Source organism: Oncorhynchus gorbuscha, linkage group LG02 (assembly GCF_021184085.1).
Source record: "Oncorhynchus gorbuscha isolate QuinsamMale2020 ecotype Even-year linkage group LG02, OgorEven_v1.0, whole genome shotgun sequence".
Taxonomy (NCBI): domain Eukaryota; kingdom Metazoa; phylum Chordata; class Actinopteri; order Salmoniformes; family Salmonidae; genus Oncorhynchus; species Oncorhynchus gorbuscha.
The window spans coordinates 98,221,130-98,241,804 of record NC_060174.1 but is presented as its reverse complement, the minus strand read 5'-3'; the positions used below and the strand labels follow the sequence as shown (position 1 = coordinate 98,241,804).

The following is a 20,675-nucleotide window of genomic DNA, read 5'->3' as shown; positions in this document are numbered from 1 at the left end:
CCAGAGTACCTTCTTGCATATGTTTGGGCAGTCTCTCACATGCCTTTTGGCAAACACCAAACGTGTTTGTTTGTTTTTTCTTTACGCAATGGCTTTTTTTCTGGCCACTCTAGTGTAAAGCCCAGCTCTGTGGAGTTTTCGGCTTAAAGTGGTGCTATGGACAAATACTCCAATTTCCGCTGTGGAGCTTTGCAGCTCCTTCAGGGTTATCTTTGGTCCCTTTCTCGCCTCTCTGATTAATGCCCTCCGTGCCATGTCTGTGAGTTTTGATGGGCGGCCCTCTCTTGGCAGGTTTGTTGTGGTGCCATATTCTTTCCATGTTTTAATAATGGATAAATAATGGTGCTCTGTGGGATGTTCAAAGTTTCTGATATTTTTTTATAACCCAACACTGATCTGTACTTCTCCACAACTTTGTCCCTGAGCTGTTTGGAGAGTTCCTTGGTCTCCATGTTGCCGCTTGCTTGGTGGTGCTCCTTGCTTAGTGGTATTGCAGATTCTGGGGCTTTTCAGAACAGGTGTATATGTACTATGTATATGTATATGTGACACTTAGATTGCACACAGGTGGAATTTATTTATCCAATTATGTGACGTCTGAAGGTAATTGGTTGCACCAGATCTTATTTAGGTGCTTCATAGCAAAGGGGGTGAATACATATGCACGCACCACTTTTCCGTTTCGTTAATTCTTTTCACCAATTCGGACTATTTTGTGTATGTACATTAGAAGAATTTCAAATAAAAATCCATTTAAATTACAGGTTGTACTGCAACAAAATAGGAGAAATGCCAAGAGGCATGAATACTTTTGCAAGGCACTATACACGTATCACATTTACATAAGTAGTCAGACCCTTTACTCAGTACTTTGTTGAAGCAACTTTGGCAGTGATTACAGCCTTGAATCTTCTTGGGTAAGCTTGGCACACCTGAATTTGGGGAGTTTCACCCATTCTACAGATCCTCTCAAACTCTGTCAGGTTGGGCTCAGGCTGGGCCATTCAAGGACGTTCAGGGACTTGTCCCGAAGCAACTCCTGTGTTGTCTTGATTGTGTGCTTAGGGTTGTTGTCTTGTTGGAAGGTGAACATTCACCCCAGTCTGAGGTCCTGAGCTCTCTGGAGCAGGTTTTAATCAAGGATCTCTCTGTACTTTGTTCCATTCATCTTTCCCTTGATCTTTCCTGACTAGTCTCCCAGTCCCTGCTGCTGAAAAACATCCTCACAGCATGATACTGCCACCATCATGCTTCACCATATGGATGGTGGCAGGTTTCCTTCACACATGATGTTTGCCATTCCTGGCCAAAGAGTTCAATCTTGGTTTCATCAGACCAGAGAATCTGTTTCTCAAGGTCTGAGAGTCTTTAGGTGCCTTTTGGCAAACTCCAAGTGGGCTGTCATGTGCCTTTTACTGAGGAGTGGCTTCCATCTGGCCACGCTATCATAAATACCTGATTGGTGCAGTGCTGCAGAGATGGTTTTCCTTCTGAAAAATCTATAACGTAACAAAATGTGGAAAAAGTCCAGGGGTCTGAATACTTTCCCGAATGCACTTTGTTTGTGTGGGTTTTGTGTGAGTGTAGCGTGTGTATATAGTGTGTTTATAGTAGTAAATGTAATGTAAATGTCTAGTGAGTCGTCAGTGCAGCCAGCAAACACTTTTGAAAAACATTTGGAAATCACAATAAATGTGGAATAGTTTAAGATCTCATGGATCTCGAAGTTAGTTTAGGTTCAGTTAAGGTTCATTTAACTGTTGTGGCCCATTGAGTGCTTTAGGAGAGTGGGAAACTTCTGTTCACAGGTGAAAGCATCATGCCTGGCTCTCACGGTGGATGAGCAGAAGACTACCATCTGGATTTTGGTCAGGGGGGTCCATAAATACATCAACATGAAAAGCACTACCAATGCTCACTGCTGTGACACTGAATAACATATGATATCTCTGGTGCTCCAGAGTCTTCCCCTGCTGTGTCCATGTCTTCTGGGGGAAATGAGCAATCTATTATCCATGTGTTTATCATACTGTACGATCTCTGCCTATGTTATGGTGGTATATTGATTATGAGAGTGGCTGGTGCATCCCGTCTCCTACTATTAAACTGATGTTGTTTTAGAGTGTCTGATGCATCCCATCTCCTACCTGATGTTGTTTTAGAGTGTCTGGTGCATCCCATCTCCTACCTGATGTTGTTTTAGAGTGTCTGATGCATCCCATCTCCTACTATTAATCTGATGTTGTTTTAGAGTGTCTGATGCATCCCATCTCCTACCTGATGTTGTTTTAGAGTGTCTGGTGCATCCCATCTCCTACCTGATGTTGTTTTAGAGTGTCTGATGCATCCCATCTCCTACTATTAATCTGATGTTGTTTTAGAGTGTCTGATGCATCCCGTCTCCTACTATTAATCTAATGTTGTTTTAGAGTGTCTGATGCATCCCATCTCCTACCTGATGTTGTTTTAGAGTGTCTGATGCATCCCATCTCCTACCTGATGTTGTTTTAGAGTGTCTGATGCATCCCATCTCCTACCTGATGTTGTTTTAGAGTGTCTGGTGCATCCCATCTCCTACCTGATGTTGTTTTAGAGTGTCTGATGCATCCCATCTCCTACCTGGTGTTGTTTTAGAGTGTCTGATGCATCCCGTCTCCTACTATTAATCTAATGTTGTTTTAGAGTGTCTGATGCATCCCATCTCATACCTGATGTTGTTTTAGAGTGTCTGATGCATCCCATCTCCTACTATAAATCTGATGTTGTTTTAGAGTGTCTGATGCATCCCGTCTCCTACCTGATGTTGTTTTAGAGTGTCTGATGCATCCCATCTCCTACTATTAATCTGATGTTGTTTTGGAGTGTCTGGTGCATCCCATCTCCTACCTGATGTTGTTTTAGAGTGTCTGATGCATCCCATCTCCTACCTGATGTTGTTTTAGAGTGTCTGATGCATCCCATCTCCTACCTGATGTTGTTTTAGAGTGTCTGATGCATCCCATCTCCTACTATTAATCTGATGTTGTTTTGGAGTGTCTGATGCATCCCATCTCCTACTATTAAACTGATGTTGTTTTAGAGTGTCTGATGCATCCCATCTCCTACTATTAAACTGATGTTGTTTTGGAGTGTCTGATGCATCCCATCTCCTACTATTAATCTGATGTTGTTTTGGAGTGTCTGATGCATCCCGTCTCCTACTATTAATCTGTTGTTGTTTTAGAGTGTCTGATGCATCCCATCTCCTACTATTAATCTGATGTTGTTTTAGAGTGTCTGATGCATCCCGTCTCCTACTATTAATCTGATGTTGTTTTAGAGTGTCTGATGCATCCCGTCTCCTACTATTAATCTGATGTTGTTTTAGAGTGTCTGATGCATCCCGTCTCCTACCTGATGTTGTTTTAGAGTGTCTGATGCATCCCATCTCCTACTATTAATCTGATGTTGTTTTAGAGTGTCTGATGCATCTCATCTCCTACCTGATGTTGTTTTAGAGTGTCTGATGCATCCCATCTCCTACCTGATGTTGTTTTAGAGTGTCTGATGCATCCCATCTCCTACCTGATGTTGTTTTCGTCAACCCAAGTTGCCACATGTTCAATTTGTGTATATATACACTGTCGTTCAAAGGTTTGGGGTCACTTAGACAAGTTTTTGAAAGAAAAGCAATTTTTGGTCCATTAAAACAACATAAAATTGATCAGAAATACAATGTAGACATTGTTAATGTTGTTAATGTTTATTGTAGCTGGAAACGGCAGATTTTTAATTGCATATCTACATAGGTGTACAGAGGCCCATTATCAGCAACCATCACTCTTCACCCTGTGTTCCAATGGCACGTTGTGTAAGCTAATCCAAGTTTATCATTTTAAATGGCTAATTGATCATTAGAAAACCCTTTTGCAATTATGTTAGCACAGCTGAAAACTGTTGTCTTGATTAAAGAATCAATAAAACTGACCTTCTTTAGACCAGTTGAGTTTCTGGAGCATCAGCATTTGTGGGTTTGATTACAGGCTCAAAATGTCCAGAAACAAAGAACTTTCTTCCGAAACTCATCAGTCTATTCTTGTTCAGAGAAATTAAGGAAAGTCCATGCGAGAAATTTCCAAGAAACTGAAGATCTCATACAACGCTGTGTACTACTCCCTTCAAGGAACAGCGCTAACTGGCTCTAACCAGAATAGAAAGAGGAGAGGGAGGCCCCGGTACACAACTGAGCAAGAGGACAAGTACATTAGAGTGTCTAGTTTGAGAAACAGACGCCTCACAAGTCCTCAACTGGCAGCTTCATTAAATAGTACCTGCGAAACACCAGTCTCAACGTCAACAGTGACGAGGCGACTCCGAGAGGCTGGCCTTCAGTTCTTTAATTTGCCATGCCTAGATACAGCACACCTTCCACCTCCGCTCAGAGTTAGGATAGTCAAATCAATAGTAATTACTACTGAATGATCAAGTTGAACTCATTATGTACAATGACCCAAGCTGCTAGACTTTAGATAAAGCCTAGTCTCAAGCTCAAATCTCTCCTCAGTTGTACCTCTTTTCACACCCTCTATTTGCTTCAGTCTGCCTTTTGAAGTCTGTGATATTTAACTTCATGATCAGGGTGGTTGTGTTGGGGAAAGATAATGCAGAAGTAGGGCTACATTTTGGAAACCTAACAGAAATTATATAGCCTATGTGTTATCTGCAAAGCCTAAATTCGGGTGGCAGATAGCTTAGCAGCTAAGAGCGTTGGGCCAGTAACCGAAAGGTTGCTGGATCAAATTGCCAAGTCGACTTGGTGAAAATCTGCCGATGTGCCCTTGAGCAAGGCACTTAGGCCTTATTTCTCATGTAAGTTACCATTTAAACAGCCTGTGTCCACCCTATCGACAAGGGGAGATGCCCTGTGGAAGGGCTCTTACTGTTCATTCTAAGCATGTGCCGTTGTGTCTGCCTCCAATGTAAAATGCATTTTTGATCTCCACACCAAATTACTTCTTTACTTATTTTAGGATTAAGGAAGTGTGTAGTTCGCATTCTTTAGGCATTTTGTGCTCAGTTTTATACCCCTCGTTCCCAGCTCAAATGTACTGTAAGCTGCTTGCGTTCAGTTACAGTGAGAGTGGCTCTTGGTGCTTAACCTCTTCCTTTAGCCAAGCCAATCTGTGTAAACAGGGATTAATTACCCAAGCTTATTGTCAAGATAGCCCTCCATAACCACAGAGAGTAGATAAGCACGCGCTGCATGCATAATAATCTGGGTAGAAATGAGGACATGGTGGGTTCACTTACGTAGGTACGCTGCTTTCAGAAAGTATTCACGTCCACATTGTGTTGTGTTACAGCCAAAATTTAAAATGGATTCAAATTAGATTTTGTGTCACTGGTCTACACACAATACCCCATAATGTCACAGTGAAATGATGTTTTAGACATTTGGACAAAAATGAAATTCTGAAATGTCTTGAGTCAATAAGTGTTCAATGTGCTTAACCAGTCACATAATAAGTTGCATGAACTCGGTCTGTGTGCAATAATAGTGTTTAACATAATTTTGAATGACTACCTCATCGCCGTACCCCACATGTACAATTATCTGTAAGGTTCCTCAGCTGAGCAGTGAATTTCAAACACAAAGGAAGTTTTCCAATGCCTCGCAAAGAAGGGCACCTATTGGTAGATGGGTAAAAAATGAAATAACAAACATCAAATATCCATTTGAGCATGGTGAAGTTATGAATTACACTTTGGATGGTGTATCAATACACCCAGTTATTAAACCAGGTAGGCTAGTTGAGAACAAGTTCTCATTTACAACTGCGACCTGGCCAAGATAAAGCAAAGCAGTGCGACACAAACAACAACACAGAGTTACACATGGAATAAACAAACATACAGTCAATAATACAATAGAAAAAGTCTATATGCAGTGTGTGCAAATGAGGTAGGAAAAGGGAGGTAAGGCAATAAATAATAATAATGACAATATAGCAATTAAACACTGGAGTGATAGATGTGCAGAAGATGAGTGTGCAAGTAGAGATGCTGGGGTGCAAAGGAGCTAAATAAATAGATGGGATCCTTAATAAACCCCAGGAAGAGTAGCTGCTGCCTTGGCTAATGGGGATCCTTAATAAACCACAGGAAGAGTAGCTGCTGCCTAAAGGGGATCCTGAATAAACCTCAGGAAGAGTAGCTGCTGCCTTGGCTAATGGGGATCCTTAATAAACCACAGGAAGAGTAGCTGCTGCCTAAAGGGGATCCTGAATAAACCTCAGGAAGAGTAGCTGCTGCCTTGGCTAATGGGGATCCTTAATAAACCTTTCAATAAATCTGCAAACATTTCTAAAAACTTTGTCATTATGGGATATTGTGTGTAGATGGCTAAGAAAATAATCTATATGGTCCATTTTGAATTCAGGCTGTAACACAACAACATGTAAAATAAGTCCAAGGATATAAATACTTTCTGAAGGCACTGTATGATCACACACAGGGTGCAAATCTCAAAAATATTTATTTGTGGTTTTGGTTTAAGTTTAGACATTGGTTAAAGCTCGTATTTCATGGCTGACATTATAAAATGTGAATCGCTGTTTGAGTAGTTCAAAAGTTATTTAATGTCACTACTAATTAAGTTTGGTGCCTTTTGATGTAGTAAGGTGATATCTTTAATATCTAAATAGCTTTTCAAACAGCATAAACATGTCAGTGAGATATAAAGATATCTTATTAAATTAGCAAAAAGTATCCCTTAAAGGGATAGTTTATCCACTTCACATTATTAACGGGTCCTTAATGGACCAAAAGAGTCAGTAAAGATTTGTATTTGTTTACGTTGTTATGCAGGTGAATGAGGACCCAAAAGCGACTTGGCGAAAACAGAGTCTTTAATCCAGTTTAAGGAAATAGCAATACTCCTAGACAAATCGGAGCGGTAAATAAAGCATAAAAACAATTTCACTCGTAATCACGAGAACTGACTGGAGACTCGATAATAAACTGCAGGTTGCCTCGGGAAGGCACTTGACCGTAGCAGACTCAGACACCTGCTCACCACGCAGCATCTGAGGGAAACACGACACGACAGGGCGATACAAAGACACAGCACGGTGAACAATAGACAAGGATCCGACAGGACAGAAACGGAAAACAAGGGGAGAAATAGGGACTCTAATCAGGGGAAAAGATAGGGAACAGGTGTGGGAAGACTAAATGATTGATTAGGGGAATAGGAACAGCTGGGAGCAGGAACGGAACGATAGAGAGAAGAGAGAGAGGAAGGGAGAGAGAAAAAGGGGAACGAACCTAAAAAGACCAGCAGCGGGAAAACGAACAGAAGGAAAAGCAAAATGACAAGACAATATAAGACAAAACATGACATACGTAGCCGCAGATAAGCTTTGATTTTATCAAACGTATAAGACAATTTAAAAAAACACAACAGCTCTCCAACCTGAGACACCACATACATTAAAAAACACAACAGCGCTCCAGCCTGAGACGCCACCACATACATTAAAAAACACAACAGCGCTCCAGCCTGAGACGCCACCACATACATTAACAAACACAACAGCGCTCCAGCCTTAGACACCACCACATACATTAAAAAACACAACAGCGCTCCAGCCTGAGACACCACCACATACATTAAAAAACACAACAGCGCTCCAGCCTTAGACACCACCACATACATTAAAAAACACAACAGCGCTCCAGCCTGAGACACCACCACATACATTAAAAAACACAACAGCGCTCCAGCCTTAGACACCACACATTAAAAACACATACATTAAAAAACACAACAGCGCTCCAGCCTTAGACACCACCACATACATTAAAAAACACAACAGCGCTCCAGCCTTAGACACCACCACATACATTAAAAAACACAACAGCGCTCCAGCCTTAGACACCACCACATACATTAAAAAACACAACAGCGCTCCAGCCTGAGACACCACCACATACATTAAAAAACACAACAGCGCTCCAGCCTTTACATTAAAAAACACAACAGCGCTCCAACCTGAGACACCACCACATACATTAAAAAACACAACAGCGCTCCAACCTGAGACACCACCACATACATTAAAAAACACAACAGCGCTCCAACCTGAGACACCACCACATACATTAAAAAACACAACAGCGCTCCAACCTGAAAAACACAACAGCGCTCCAGCCTGAGACACCACCACATACATTAAAAAACACAACAGCGCTCCAGCCTGAGATACCACCACATACATTAAAAAACACAACAGCGCTCCAGCCTGAGACACCACCACATACATTAAAAAACACAACAGCGCTCCAGCCTGAGATACCACCACATACATTAAAAAACACAACAGCGCTCCAGCCTGAGACACCACCACATACATTAAAAAACACAACAGCGCTCCAACCTGAGATACCACATACATTAAAAAACACAACAGCGCTCCAGCCTGAGACACCACCACATACATTAAAAAACACAACAGCGCTCCAGCCTGAGATGCCACCACATACATTAAAAAACACAACAGCGCTCCAACCTGAGACACCACATACATTAAAAAACACAACAGCGCTCCAGCCTGAGACACCACCACATACATTAAAAAACACAACAGCGCTCCAACCTGAGATACCACATACATTAAAAAACACAACAGCGCTCCAGCCTGAGACACCACCACATACATTAAAAAACACAACAGCGCTCCAGCCTGAGATGCCACCACATACATTAAAAAACACAACAGCGCTCCAACCTGAGACACCACATACATTAAAAAACACAACAGCGCTCCAGCCTGAGACACCACCACATACATTAAAAAACACAACAGCGCTCCAGCCTGAGATGCCACCACATACATTAAAAAACACAACAGCGCTCCAACCTGAGACACCACATACATTAAAAAACACAACAGCGCTCCAACCTGAGACACCACATACATTAAAAAACACAACAGCGCTCCAGCCTGAGACACCACCACATACATTAAAAAACACAACAGCGCTCCAACCTGAGACGCCACCACATACATTAAAAAACACAACAGCGCTCCAGCCTGAGACGCCACCACATACATTAAAAAACACAACAGCGCTCCAAATTGAGATACCACATACATTAAAAAACACAACAGCGCTCCAGCCTGAGACGCCACCACATACATTAAAAAACACAACAGCGCTCCAACCTGAGATACCACATACATTAAAAAACACAACAGCGCTCCAGCCTGAGACACCACCACATACATTAAAAAACACAACAGCGCTCCAGCCTGAGATGCCACCACATACATTAAAAAACACAACAGCGCTCCAACCTGAGACACCACCACATACATTAAAAAACACAACAGCGCTCCAGCCTGAGACACCACCACATACATTAAAAAACACAACAGCGCTCCAGCCTGAGACATCACATACATTAAAAAACATAACAGCGCTCCAGCCTGAGACACCACATACATTAAAAAACACAACAGCGCTCCAGCCTGAGATGCCACCACATACATTAAAAAACACAACAGCGCTCCAGCCTTAGACACCACCACATACATTAAAAAACACAACAGCGCTCCAACCTGAGACACCACCACATACATTAAAAAACACAACAGCGCTCCAGCCTGAGACACCACCACATACATTAAAAAACACAACAGCGCTCCAGCCTGAGACACCACCACATACATTAAAAAACACAACAGCGCTCCAGCCTGAGACATCACATACATTAAAAAACACAACAGCGCTCCAGCCTGAGACATCACATACATTAAAAAACACAACAGCGCTCCAGCCTGAGACATCACATACATTAAAAAACACAACAGCGCTCCAGCCTGAGACATCACATACATTAAAAAACACAACAGCGCTCCAGCCTGAGATGCCACCACATACATTAAAAAACACAACAGCGCTCCAGCCTGAGACACCACATACATTAAAAAACACAACAGGGCTCCAACCAGAGACGCCACCACATACATTTAAAAAATCTAAGATAACACAATAAAGCTCAGAAGCTTATTTCCATAGTGGTACTTCAGCATTGCTGATTGCAAAACTCTTGGACTAAAAAACATGCCTAATTGATCGCCCAACCACGCTTTATCCATAAATCCAAATGTGGAGGTTATTGAATCCCCAGGTCCATATGTTTTCGGTTGCCTGTATGACTTTACGATGAGACATGTTGTTATTTGGATGAACTCTCCCTTTAAATTTCACCATGTCTTGGAGTTTGTCTTACAAAAATCCCTCTTTTTTATGTCCCTGGAATGACTTTGCCCTCCAACCACATTGCCTATGTGGGTTAGTTAAAAAAAGCAAGTCCTATAGAATGACCTGTTCATGCCAACATTCCAGGGATATGCACATCCGGTAATCCAGTTGTCAGTTAGTTAAGACAATTCGAAATGTTGTGGAGATGGGGTTTACAAACAGACGAGTTCTCAGGCATTCATTTCATGAAGGGGGGGGGGTCTCCTTGTAGTTCCAGTTTTTCCTCAGAAGAGTTTGCACCTCTGTGGATGAAAGGCTACTTTTGATCATGGGTTGTGTAATAACCAGGGTGATTCGCTGCCATCTCTGCCCCAGCAGCTGCCACTCAACCCAGGGGATGAGGAGATGCCAAGTCAAAATCTGCCTGAGCCAGCCAGCCCAGCACGCTGCTGCCCTGAAACACATCAAACACTGGGCTACTGCCGATGTTCCCATCACATCACTGCACAGTCGACCACACCTCGACTCGCCAATCAAAAACTGCTTCACATGCCTCCAAATATGATGTCATCTGTTGTTTTCTGTTTTTTGTCAAGGCACCAAGTGCTTTATCGTAGCTCAATGCAGATTTTAATCTGTTCTCCCCGGTGATTATGATGATGGACTTCAGGTATTATATGGTCTATAACCCTCAAACTCAACTCTGGACCTCTAAACCAGTTTCACTGTATTTTTTTAAATTGTTCCCCTCCAATCAGGGACTGATTTAGACCTGGGACACCAGGTGTGTGCAATGAATTATCATGTAGAACAGAAAACCAGCAGGCTCCCGACCTCATAGGTTGAATACCCCTGGTCTATACAGCGTGAGAAACCAGCATCAAATGTTCCAGAGTGTCATGTTTTGATGCATAGTCACATTTCTTTGTGTTATACCATGCCATTGCTAGAATAACAGCAATGTTTATTAAATAGATGTATTGTAATGTACATAAAGTGTTGATTTGACAAACAAGACACATTGATAAATGCAATCATTTTATTATAAAATTCACACAGCTGTGTGCAAATCCCTTATGAAAAGGATATTTTCAGTACATTTAGTGTATTATGCAGACCCCAAGAATAATTCATCAATATCCTCAAGAAATATACAGAGATGGCAAACTACTAACATATCAATGGAATTTATAATATATTTATTTTGTTTTTGGAACCCAGGTACCCAATACAGCAATGATGGTGTGGTATATTTTATTGTTTTTCCCAGTCTGACAAAATATATAACAATATAAATGATCTACATGTGATCTTCACATGGGTCTTATTTATAGTTTGCCCAAAATAAAATAACTCTGTCTTCTGTGATTGTTGAGTCTTCAGCTAACATAAATGTGATGGTGGAATAGACGGAGGCAAGGCATGAGGCCAAATTAAGCTGATTAATACCACATTACTTAATACATGTCAAATATAGTCATCTTTGTGATTGACCTATATATCTTGTGCAAATACTATATATTTTATGATATCTTTGCAAGCACCAGCAGACTTCCAAAACCTTCAACAGTTTATACAACTGTATGTACCATACTGTAAACTAGCACAAGAAAATCAAGAAATCACAAAAATACAAAATAATGTATTTTTGTGGTTATAGTAAAGTAATATTTAAATAGTTGATAATAATCAGATTGTATATGCCATCTCTGTTCAATAACATGACCTCTCAAGCTCTAATGACTGGTTGGCTTGATACCTCAGTAACTACTTCCTCAGTTTAAAACATCTCTACTTTATGACTGCACTCAGTCCTTCATATAAACAAACAACACATAATGCCTTATGATAACTCATTCTCTTTCCATTGGTGAAACTTGAATTTATGAATGTGTGCTGAAAGAAGGAGACATTTAGATAAAGCTAACTCATGGTTGAGTCCTTGTGCCTGGATATTTGTTCATAAGCAATAGACCATGAGAAAATGTTAAAGATATGCAAATAAAAGTCACATTTTTGTCATATTTTCATGCTGTATGTGTCAATAGTAAATTATATAATAATGGTGTTAAATATATTTTCTCTAAGAACACAAAACGGGTTCACACATTATTTCCAAAAACTCCAGTGCAGCAAAACAGTTCATTTCGATTTAGAGATCATTGGATACTATGGGTTTCTGAAAGGATATATCACATTTGTGTCAAAGTTTGGCACTTAGTTGTTCTTCCATAACCTTTCATTCCTTTACATTTTAAAAGAAGTAAACACTACATATTAAAGGCCCAGTGCAGTCTAAAATGTTTTGTTTAAAAAAAATACATTTTCAGACTATGAGGTTGGAATAATACTGTAAAATTGAGAAAATTACGATAATGCCCTTTTAGTGTAAGAGCTGTTTGAAAAGACCACCTGTAATTTCAGTTTTGGCCTGCCTGGTGACATCAAGTAGCCTAGCAGTTACAAGCGTTGTGCCAGCAACCAAAAGCTTGCTGATTCAAATCCCTGAGCTGACTAAGTGAAAAATCTGTCGATGTTCCCTTGAGCAAGGCAATTAACCCTAATTGCTCCTGTAAGTTGCTCTGGATAAGAGCGTCTCCTAAGTTACTAAAATGTAAATAAGAGAGTTCCAAACCTCTCCGCCATTCACAGATAGTTTTCAGACCACTCCCAGAAGGTCCTAGCAAAATTCTTGCTTGAGAAATTGCTCTTCGCTAAGAAGCTATTTTTGTTCATTTTTGAAAAAACTATCACAGTAAGGTTCTTAATTGTTACCCAGAAATAGGCTGCATTGGACCTTAAGTAAACTATCAAGTGGCCCAAAAAATAAATTCCTTTCTTTTCAAGAAGTGCAAAAAACAACATACATGCTTAAGACACACCCTGTTACTGAGTGATAGCTTCTCAACAGGTACAATATATAGGACCACTAGTGAATGAAAGCGCTTCAGTTTCCACTTCATTCAACTAACATTAGCAGTACAGTTAATTCAGAAACTCCGAAGATCACTCTAGAGTAGCACATCTGTTCAGTACCTCAGGGAGTAGCTAACATCACAGTAAAATGTCTGAAAATATATTTTCAATTGAGGCTGGTTAATAAGTAACTTTGCCACCTACCTTTTTAGCCATAACATTCAATGAACAGACTATAACTGGTCTTTAACGCCTATGTAGACCACAACATGGAAAATAATACAACTACAACACGATAAATTAATTTCTACATAGAACGAAAGTGTGTCTCGTTGTTGACAAATGACATTCTCCATCTCTGTTTTGTTAAGGGCCATCTAAAATAGGGAAGTACAATTTCCTTGAAAAATACCCCACAATATCCCACAGGTTCAAGCATAATGTAATGATATAAATGAAAAGGGTTAAATGAAGGAAAGACAACAAACCAATAAGTTCCCCATTCAAAAATGTAAGGGTTTGTTAAGTGTTTCCTTTTGTGATCGACTATGTACATAATATCATGTGACTTACAATATGCATAATGACTTATTTATTTCGATTCAAGCACTGCTCTTTAACATCCTTGGGCTGCCTTTGCCTAAGGTACTCGTTTGGAAACGGTTGGCTATGATTTGGGTATATAAATATCCCTCAAGTTGCATTGTAAGACCTCTGTACCGTATGATGTGAAGCACATTACTACTCAAAGCAGTTTGAGTACTTATTTTGACGTTCACAGTGTGCTACACTATACAGTACATGAGTAATGTCGTACTGACACATTCATGATTTAATGATACATCAGAAACACTGGAAAAAACAACAACAAAACAAAGCAAAATGAATTCCTGAACTTCTCCTTTAAATATGTTTTCAGCGTCAGATCATTGTAATTTCCACAGTGTTTCTCTTCAAAGAGAGTAAAAGGCTTATGCATCTGGTCTGGTCACAAGCAGATCCTTTCTTCTCCACGGAGCTGTCAAGTTCAGCAATATTCCTCCAGTTAAACAGTTCGTTTTTTCGCCTTAAGTCCCCCTAAACCACCCATTGAGACAGATGGATCTGTTTTAATGCAGTGACTAAGCAATGCTGTTCAGTCTTATGGCAAATGGGAGTGTGTTTTCTGTCACTGAGAGTTTGGGCATTTTGATGGGTGTAGGCATTCAGAACTACAGCCGCTTCCAGTGTAGACACTCAACGTGCCAGCCGAATGAAGTAAAACACTGCTTGCTGTGTTTGTGTAATACTCACGTCTACCAAGTGGTTGTCGGGGAGAAAAAGGAGCAGAATATTTGTTGGATGATTTTGATGCCTATTTCTTATCTACACACTTCCCATAGGAGCCAGCACAGCCACACCTGTGTCGATTGAAGTGTTTGAAAAGGAAGGTTAGGTTCTCAGATCACTATAAGTTCATAAAAGTTGATATAACGTTTTTTTGCCTGTAAGGTCTGTATTGATCCTGTCTTAATAAATATTGGTGGAGATGAACATGAACTTAGAAGTCAACATCTGAAAGTATTTTTGTCTAATTTTCTAATTTTCCTAAAAAAAAGTTGAATAATCAGCCGTGTTCTTTTTTTGCATCCATAGCCAACAATAGAATACCTTAAAACGTGTTGAATTTTGGCCAGAAAGGTGCATGCAATAAATGTAAACCACTACATAATAACATATATACACAGTGTCTGTACAGTCGACCATAAACAGTCTTTTCTAGCGCTCTGACCACACATGAAAAAAAGTCACGTTCAACACTGCTAAAGTCATGTTTAACACTGCTAAAGTCATGTTTAACACTGCTAAAGTCATGTTTAACACTGCTAAAGTCACTGTTAACACTGCTAAAGTAATGTTTAACACTGCTAAAGTCATGTTTAACACTGCTAAAGTCATGTTTAACACTGTTAAAGTCATGTTTAACACTGCTAAAGTAATGTTTAACACTGCTAAAGTCATGTTTAACACCGCTAAAGTCATGTTTAACACTGCTAAAGTCATGTTTAACACTGCTAAAGTCATGTTTAACACTGCTAAAGTCATGTTTAACACTGCTAAAGTAATGTTTAACACTGCTAAAGTCATGTTTAACACTGCTAAAGTCATGTTTAACACTGCTAAAGTCATGTTTAACACTGCTAAAGTCATGTTTAACACTGCTAAAGTCATGTTTAACACTGCTAAAGTAATGTTTAACACTGCTAAAGTCATGTTTAACACTGCTAAAGTAATGTTTAACACTGCTAAAGTCATGTTTAACACTGCTAAAGTAATGTTTAACACTGCTAAAGTAATGTTTAACACTGCTAAAGTCATGTTTAACACTGCTAAAGTCATGTTTAACAGCTAGCTAAAATAAACATCAAAGTAAAATGTAAAATCATACTTACTGTTCAACCTATATAACTATTAAAGTGCTTTTTGTATTTTGTATGGATGAATAGAGCGATAAATAAAAATAAGCTGATGTCATTTCTGACATTTGTCTTCTGTAGCGCATGCGTAACTTGTTAATACAGAAAAACTGTGATCTAATATGCTGACTAAGGGCAAATACAAATAAAACATTGAAGCGGCCCTGATATTGAATAACTTCTACATAAACCAATACCTGACCAAGGGGAATCTGGGAAACGTAGTCATGCAGAATCACTATGGTGAGCTTAGGTTCTTGCTTACACAAAGCACAGTCGTAGTTCCACTATCAGACTCCAGATCCCTGCATGCCTATTGGGTTTGCTACAACTTTTGCTTTAAAAAATATGAATGATAAAATAATGAAATAAAAGAGAAACAAAAATAAAAGGAAAATATTTCAGTGGGTCCCCTTCTTAAAAATGGTCTTGTTGGAGCAGAACGTATATTCTACGTCTGGCTACACGCTGGATCTAGAGATAGAGATAGGAGATCCAGTAAACCAGGTTAAAGAGACCGAAAGCGGTGGGGAAACCGATGCGAGCGTACGAGTCTATCTTGGCGACACGGATGTGCAACCGCCCATGCCGCCAGGCCCCAGAGCGGCAGTCCTCGAAACAGCAGAAGAAGCTGGTGCAGTCCTTGCCGTCCAGGCACTCGTAGCCATACTCCTCATCCCGCTCCTGCATGTGGGTGGCGTTGTTCATCTGGATGGCGGTGGCTGAGCGAGGGCGTATGTCCACCGTAGGGGTCTGCTTTTAACAGAGAGAGCACAGTTAGCAACTGGAGTCTAAGAGGTGAAACATGGGGGACCTAATTTAGTCTCTATCTTAGTACACAAGATATAATTTTTAACTTCACTTGGAAATTGAATATTTTTAAGCATTTCAGTAAAACACAAATAAGCCATCAGTGGTACTTGTATTTAATTAGATTGGCTTAAAGCTGACAATGGACTATTCCCTTTGGAACACACAATGCAAATTACGTCTATGGGTAAAGCCAAAAGTACAAAGTATCTGGCTTCTGTAGGATACATTGTGTATTGGGCTTTATTTAGTCGAAAGATGATGCTAGTGCTGGGCAACCTATTTTAAGCTCTGTTTTGCACGTCATGGGAAAATACGAGGAGTATCATGGTTATCATTAGTCCCAAACCTAAACACAGTCCCTTTTTGCATAATGATTCACTCAAATTACATAATTCTTGCTCTGTATGTGGATGCCATTGAGTGGATTTCAGAGGGGGAACATTTGAATGTATTCTAAATGGATAATGATGTAAGCTGTACGATAAGAAAGACTGTTGAGCAGGGACTCACTGTTCCTCCATTTCCTATCCCTAAATGGGTTAAATCAACCTCCTTTAAAGCCTGCTCACCACTTGAGAGCACACCCTTTCATTTCTGACAATTCCTAAAATAGTCCTTTGCTCCATCAGTCAAAGGAGGCACAATTAGCATTTCATGGGCTTTTATCTCAAAATGGCAAGCCACCTTTGCACATATGTCTTCTCTCGTGATGAACTATAAGACTGAGTTTCTGCTGACCCAGCATAATATTTTGTGTGTGATTCATTTAGAAATATAATGACGCAGTTACAGACAGTATTGTATTGTTCCACTTCAAATAAACTGAATGGAATCGCTACTAACTGAACAGAGCCCAAAGCCTTTAACCTCTTACCCCTAACCTCTAGTCCCTAAACTCTAGCCCTAGCCTCTAGGCCCTATCCCGTAACCCCTAGCCTCAAGTCCATAGACTCCAACCCCAAGCCCCTAACCTCTAGGCCCTATCCCCTAACCTCTAACCCCTACTCTCTAACCTCTAACCCCTATCCCCTAATCTCTAACCCCTAGCCCCTAGGCACCAACCCCTAACCTCTAGGCCCTATCCCATAGCCTCTAACCCCTACTCCCTAACCCCTATCCTCTAACCCATAGGCACCAACCCCTATCCCATAGCCTCTAACCCCTACTCCCTAACCCCTATCCTCTAACCCCTAACCCATAGGCACCAACCCCTAACCTCTAGGCCCTATCCCATAGCCTCTAACCACTACTCCCTAACCCCTATCCTCTAACCCCTAACCCATAGGCACCAACCCCTAACCTCTAGGCCCTATCCCATAGCCTCTAACCCCTACTCCCTAACCCCTAACCCATAGGCACCAACCCCTAACCTCTAGGCCCTATCCCATAGCCTCTAACCCCTACTCCCTAACCCCTATCCTCTAACCCCTAACCCATAGGCACCAACCCCTAACCTCTAGGCCCTATCCCATAGCCTCTAACCCCTACTCCCTAACCCCTATCCTCTAACCCACAGGCACCAACCCCTAACCTCTAGGCCCTATCCCATAGCATCTAACCCCTACTCACTCACCCCTATCCTCTAACCCCTAACCCATAGGCACCAACCCCTAACCTCTAGGCCCTATCCCATAGCCTCTAACCCCTACTCCCTAACCCATATCCTCTAACCCCTAACCCATAGGCACCAACCCCTAACCTCTAGGCCCTATCCCATAGCCTCTAACCCCTACTCCCTAACCCCTAGCCTCTTGCCCCTAACCCATAGGCACCAACCCCTAACCTCTAGGCCCTATCCCATAGCCTCTAACCCCTACTCCCTAACCCATAGGCACCAACCCCTAACCTCTAGGCCATATCCCATAGCCTCTAACCCCTACTCCCTATCCCATAGCCTCTAACCCCTACTCAATAACCCTTATCCTGTAACCCCTAACCCATAGGCATCAATCCCTAACCTCTAGGCCCTAACCCATAGGCACCAACCCCTAACCTCTAGGCCCTATCCCATAGCCTCTAACCCCTACTCCCTAACCCCTAACCCATAGGCACCAACCCCTAACCTCTAGGCCCTATCCCTTATCCTCTAACCCCTACTCCCTAACCCCTAGCCCCTAACCCATAGGCACCAACCCCTAACCTCTAGGCCCTATCCCATATCCTTTAGCCTCTTGGAGTTTTTTTTCCTTTTCATTAGGCTTTATTGTAGTTAATGGATGTCATACTAGTGCTATGTATAGGTAATCATACTGCTTTCCTAATGTCCTCATAAAATGAACCATATGTGTGTCAAGCATCATCAAACACCATAAGCTTTGGGGTTAAATTGTTTAAAGGCATGTGTCATTATAAAATATCAAAACACTGATTTGACTGTAGCTCCTTCTATGCAGCTCAAATTTGCCCAGCACTAGAATACAAGGATGCTTGTAGTTCCTTTGAAAACGATGCATAACCACATGTAAAGATTGGTTGGTTCCACATTATACTCTGATTGATTGACAACCAGGGGATTTGCAGCTAGGTCGAACATATACAGGTTAATACAACCTAATAATTCCATGTGGAGCGTTTGAAAATAAACACATTAATTGGACCAGCTCTGTGGCTGATTCTACAGAAATAGGATTGAAAATGTCACCAATGGTCGAGAAATCAAGTAATAAAGTGGCTGCAGATCATTTTTTATATTTTTGTAAATAATATAATGACAGTAAAACAGTTATGCTGTGTTTGGTGAGTAGTTCGCTAAAATGGGAAGCTTTTTGTACTGCTAACATTTGCTTCCAGTCACTTTCGCTCGTTAATTCTGTAGAATCAGTAATGGCGCTGGTCCAATGAACTTGTTTATTTTCCAACTCTTCCGCATGGAATTATTACATTGTTTTAACCTTTTATCATCAACCTAGATTTGCACCAGGAAGCAGCATCGGGTCATGTGACTCGGTTCTCAAAGGGGGGGGTTGCACGGGAGAAGGAAGCGTGTAGTGGAAGCTAGCTCAAGCAGAAGAGCAAACCCAGATCCTGCAGTGTGGCCGGGGTTTGCAAACAAAAGTGGCATAACCAGCTTTAACCGGATGAAGTAGACAACCTCTCAAAATGAATAATTGAAGGAAACACTAAGGGCTCTATTCAATCCGCACCGTGGAAGTTCAGCTTTACAGGTTGAATATAGGCCTTAGTCTCCTACTCTGGATAACTACCACTATAATCAAAGATTGGTGTCAGCTGTAGTTCATTTTTTGTCCATTATTTAAAATAGCTATAAAAATGATCTCACTTTAAATGGCTGGTTCAAATGTTTACCATACTTACAGTATCCTCTGACTAATGGTATTTAAATTCAGTCAAATTACCCCATTAAGAAATGTTACACTTCCATATAATAGATTCAGAGTGATTCTGTTTTTTAAAGCACATCATCTTCTTTACTTGAGTGTTAAATATACAGGTAACTGTCAAAATAAAGGAAACACCAACATAAAGCGTCTTAAGAGGGCATTGGGCCACCACAAGCCAGAACAGCTTCAATGCACCGTGGCATAGATTTTACAAGTGTCTGGGACTCTATTGGAGGGATTCACACCATTCTTCCACGGAAAATTCCATTATTTGGTGTTTTGTTGATGGTGGTGGAAAACGCTGTCTCAGGCGCCGCTCCTGAATCTCCCATAAGTGTCCAAATGGGTTGAGATCTGGTGACTGAGATGGTCATGGCATGTGCTTTACATCGTTTTCATGCTCATCAAACCATTCAGTGACCTCTCGTGCCCTGTGGATGGGGCATTGTCATCCTATGGGGGCATGGCCATAGTAGCAGCATTGCCCAGCATTTTATACATGACCCTAAACACGATGGGATGCTAATTGCTTAATTAACTCAGAAACCACACCTGTGTGGAAGCACCTGCTTTCAATATACTTTGTATGCCTCATTAAGTGTTTCCATTATTTTGGCAGTTACCTGTGAGTGTTTTAGAGATTACTGGGGCTAAATCTACTCTGCTGCATGTGGAGCCATTAAAATGATCACTACTAATTAGGCTTAACACAGTGTAGGGGTTGTCTATTTCAGTCTGTTAAGGCTCTGCTGATTCTATAGGAAGCATCAGGTTAAAAGCCCCACAAACACACGGGTAGCTTAGCTTGACAGGGGAAATAGAGCTGCCACTGCATTATTGTTAAAATTGCACAGTGTAAAAAATAAAACAAGTCAGAATGAAACCATTTTGTACCATCTTT

General features: G+C 40.9%; 1 protein-coding gene across 4 annotated transcripts in view; it reads right to left on the bottom strand.

Moving 5' to 3' along the window:
- Nucleotides 1–11,273: 11,273 nt before the first annotated feature.
- Nucleotides 11,274–20,675, bottom strand: part of LOC124013996 (gamma-aminobutyric acid receptor subunit gamma-2) — a 105,687-nt gene continuing 96,285 nt past the window's right edge. For 2 of the 4 annotated variants that reach the window (XM_046328627.1, XM_046328642.1), the window contains one exon: nt 11,274–16,376. In XM_046328627.1, coding sequence (XP_046184583.1) covers nt 16,095–16,376 — 282 coding nt within the window. In that variant the 3' untranslated portion in view covers nt 11,274–16,094. The remainder of the gene's footprint in view (nt 16,377–20,675) is intronic. The other 2 variants (XM_046328634.1, XM_046328649.1) reach the window with 1 other exon arrangement.